The 2,789-nt window shown below is 45.0% G+C and overlaps 1 protein-coding gene across 1 annotated transcript; it reads right to left on the bottom strand.

Annotated features, from left to right (window-relative positions):
* Nucleotides 1-405: 405 nt before the first annotated feature.
* LOC110299401 (olfactory receptor 52P1-like) lies at nt 406-1,353 on the bottom strand. The gene has a single exon (XM_021169085.2). It carries the CDS (start codon nt 1,351-1,353, stop codon nt 406-408), a length of 948 nt encoding a protein of 315 aa, XP_021024744.1.
* Between the last annotated feature and the right edge of the window lie 1,436 nt (nt 1,354-2,789).

The following is a 2,789-nucleotide window of genomic DNA, read 5'->3' as shown; positions in this document are numbered from 1 at the left end:
GTTTGCAAGATGCAATATTTGTCAGCAATAGGAAGGAGTTAGCTGATATGCATAGCAGCCCAAGGGTGGGAACTGTTTTCCTTATCATGTCAGTAGCCACATTTGTTTCCTTTAATCAGCATCCTTTTTTTTTTTTTTGGTTCGGAAGATAGGAGAGATGTTGCACTGTGATATTTCTGTGGACACCACTATCAGTTTGGAAACTCCCTTTAGGTAAATGTTCCTGAGCATTGAGACTCCATCACACAGAGCAAGCATCAGATGATGTCTCCTCCGACAAGTGATAGATCTCCATATTAAAGTAAGGATACCACTGAGTGTGGGTTTCCGCCTTCCAGCCATGTAGAAATCCATGTAAACATCACTCAAGGTCTGGAGAAAACCAGCATAGGTCTGCTTGAAGCACTATGATTGGGCTGGACCCCTCTTGAGTAGTCGGAGTGCTCCATCTCGGATCTGCTTGGTTTTCATCCCATAGATGATGGGGTTGAGCATGGGTGGTACGACGAGGTAGAGGTCAGCCAGGAGGATGTGGACGTGCCTGGGTACGTGTTGACCAAAGCGCTGGGTATAGAATGAGAAGAGCCCTGGTGTGTAGAAGAGAAGGATAACACCCAGGTGGGAGCCACAAGTGCCAAAGGTCTTTGCCCTGGCCTCTTTGGAGGAGAGGCCCAACACAGCCCGGAGGATGAGTGCATAGGATATGGCAATACAAATGGAGTCAGTTCCTACCACCAGTGTGGCTGCTGTGATGCCATATATGTTGTTTGGTTGTGTGCCCCCACAAGCCAGCTTCACCACAGCCATGTGCTCACAGTAGGAGTGTGCTACCACTCGGCCACAGTAGCTCAGCCTTGCCAGTAGGCAGGTAAGTGGGGTCATGAGCCCCAGGCCACGGAGCAGAGCAGCAGCTCCTAACTTGCTCACAGACTCTGAGGACAGCAATGACCCATAGTGCAATGGTCGGCAGATGGCCAAATAGCGATCAAAGGCCATTGATAGCAGGATACCGGATTCTACAGCCGAGAAACCGTGGATAAAGAACATCTGGGTAGCACAGGCTCCAAAGGCAATCTCAGCTGCATTTGCCCAAAAGAGTGCGAGGAGCTTGGGGACAGTGGAGGTGCAGAGTATCAGGTCAATAGTGGACAGCATGCATAGGAACAGGTACATGGGCTGGTGCAGTGAAGGCTCAGAGCGCACCACCAACAGGACTGCCATGTTGCCAAGAACTGCTAGGGCATACATGGAGCAGAAAGGAAATGCAATCCAAAAGTGGGACGCCTCCAGGCCGGGAATTCCCATGAGCAGGAAGGAGCTTGGGTTCTGATGGCTGTGGTTTGTGTGTTGCATGATCAGGCTGAAGAAGAGTATGTATGGAAGATCTAAGCTCTGAGCTCTACAAAGCCTTAAAGAGATGGGGCAGCAGAGATCATCTTTATGCTGTAGTTTAATGGCAGCAGAAACATTTGAGTTAAACTCCACAAAAGAGCATTTGGGATGATAAGATTGTAAGGTCCTAGGAAATATACAAAGCAGAAGATGGGTTAGTATCACTAAGGTTCAAAGGAACCCCTTTTAGTTCTGTATGATTTAATAATGTCTTTGCTGTCGGATGGGGTGAAGGGCATGGCTGTAGTATCATTTCTATGGTGAAAGTAAGAACTAGAGATGTTTATGAGGTAGTTCTCTCTGCCTATAAACCTTTTTACAAGTTTCTAGTATTGTTTTCTTCAGATTCATCTGCTATGTGACAATATACAGGTGATGTTAATAATACAGAGTCTGTTGGATTGGATGGGAGCCTCAAGATGTGAAGATTTTTATTGAGGAGAAACAAATGGAGAATAAAGACATCTTGCCCCAAATCATCGAACCTATAACAACTCGTACATAAGGACTTGTCTTGAACAGAAATATCAAAACACAGGTAAAGAGCTGAGTCTCTTGTAGACTTTGATGGATAGAAGATTTCCTGGCTCATATTTGGTAAGATCCTGGACTTGCTTCATCTGTCCTATATAGACAGCTGTTGGCAGAATCAGGTGAGATGATGCAGGATTGGTAGTGGTAGGTAACAGGCTGACTTAGTCATAATAGATGGTTTGATGAGGTCATTAAAGATAAAATTGTTTGCAAATATATCTTCTAATAAGAAGTAAAAGTATTTGAAAGGACAGGAAGTGAGTTTTAATCTCCAACAACACACAGTACCCAAAGCAAGTGGAGATAAATTTGGTTCAAAGTCAATGATGAGTTTTGATCTCTACTCCACACTTTCTGCCTCCCTGATCTCCCTCCACCTACACAGATCTTCTCACTTTTCTTATACACTAGCCAGCATTGTTTGAGAATTTAAGGCAGTGGGGAGATCAAGTGAAAGATGTGGGAAGAGGACAGTGTGGGAGAGATGCTGATAAAAAAGAAGCAAAGATCAGAATCAAAACCAGTGGTCACTTGGAGAGAAGTACTCATGACACGATGGAGCACAACTGTTGCTAACTGAAACAGAGAGTGGAACCAGGAAGATCATCTGGAGGCACCGCAGTTGTGTCCCCAACCTAAAGATGTAGTATTCCATGTAATTGGTATCATCAGCTACCTGCACCCAGGAGCCCATGAAACTGTCTTGGAGAAAGGCAGGGAGGGAAGTCGAGAGCTTTCCAGTACTGTTATGGCAGAATGTCTCTTTTCCATCCTGGTGCTAACTGTAGCTGTCACTCTGGAATAAGTGACTCTTTCCTGTCATTTCTATCTCATTATCCATATTTAATTATTTCCTGTATAAT

This window comes from Mus caroli, unplaced genomic scaffold (genome assembly GCF_978045245.1).
Source record: "Mus caroli unplaced genomic scaffold, Mus_caroli_1 scaffold_8, whole genome shotgun sequence".
NCBI lineage: Eukaryota > Metazoa > Chordata > Mammalia > Rodentia > Muridae > Mus > Mus caroli.
The sequence above is the reverse complement of the archived record's forward strand: the minus strand, read 5'-3'. Positions and strand labels throughout refer to the sequence as shown.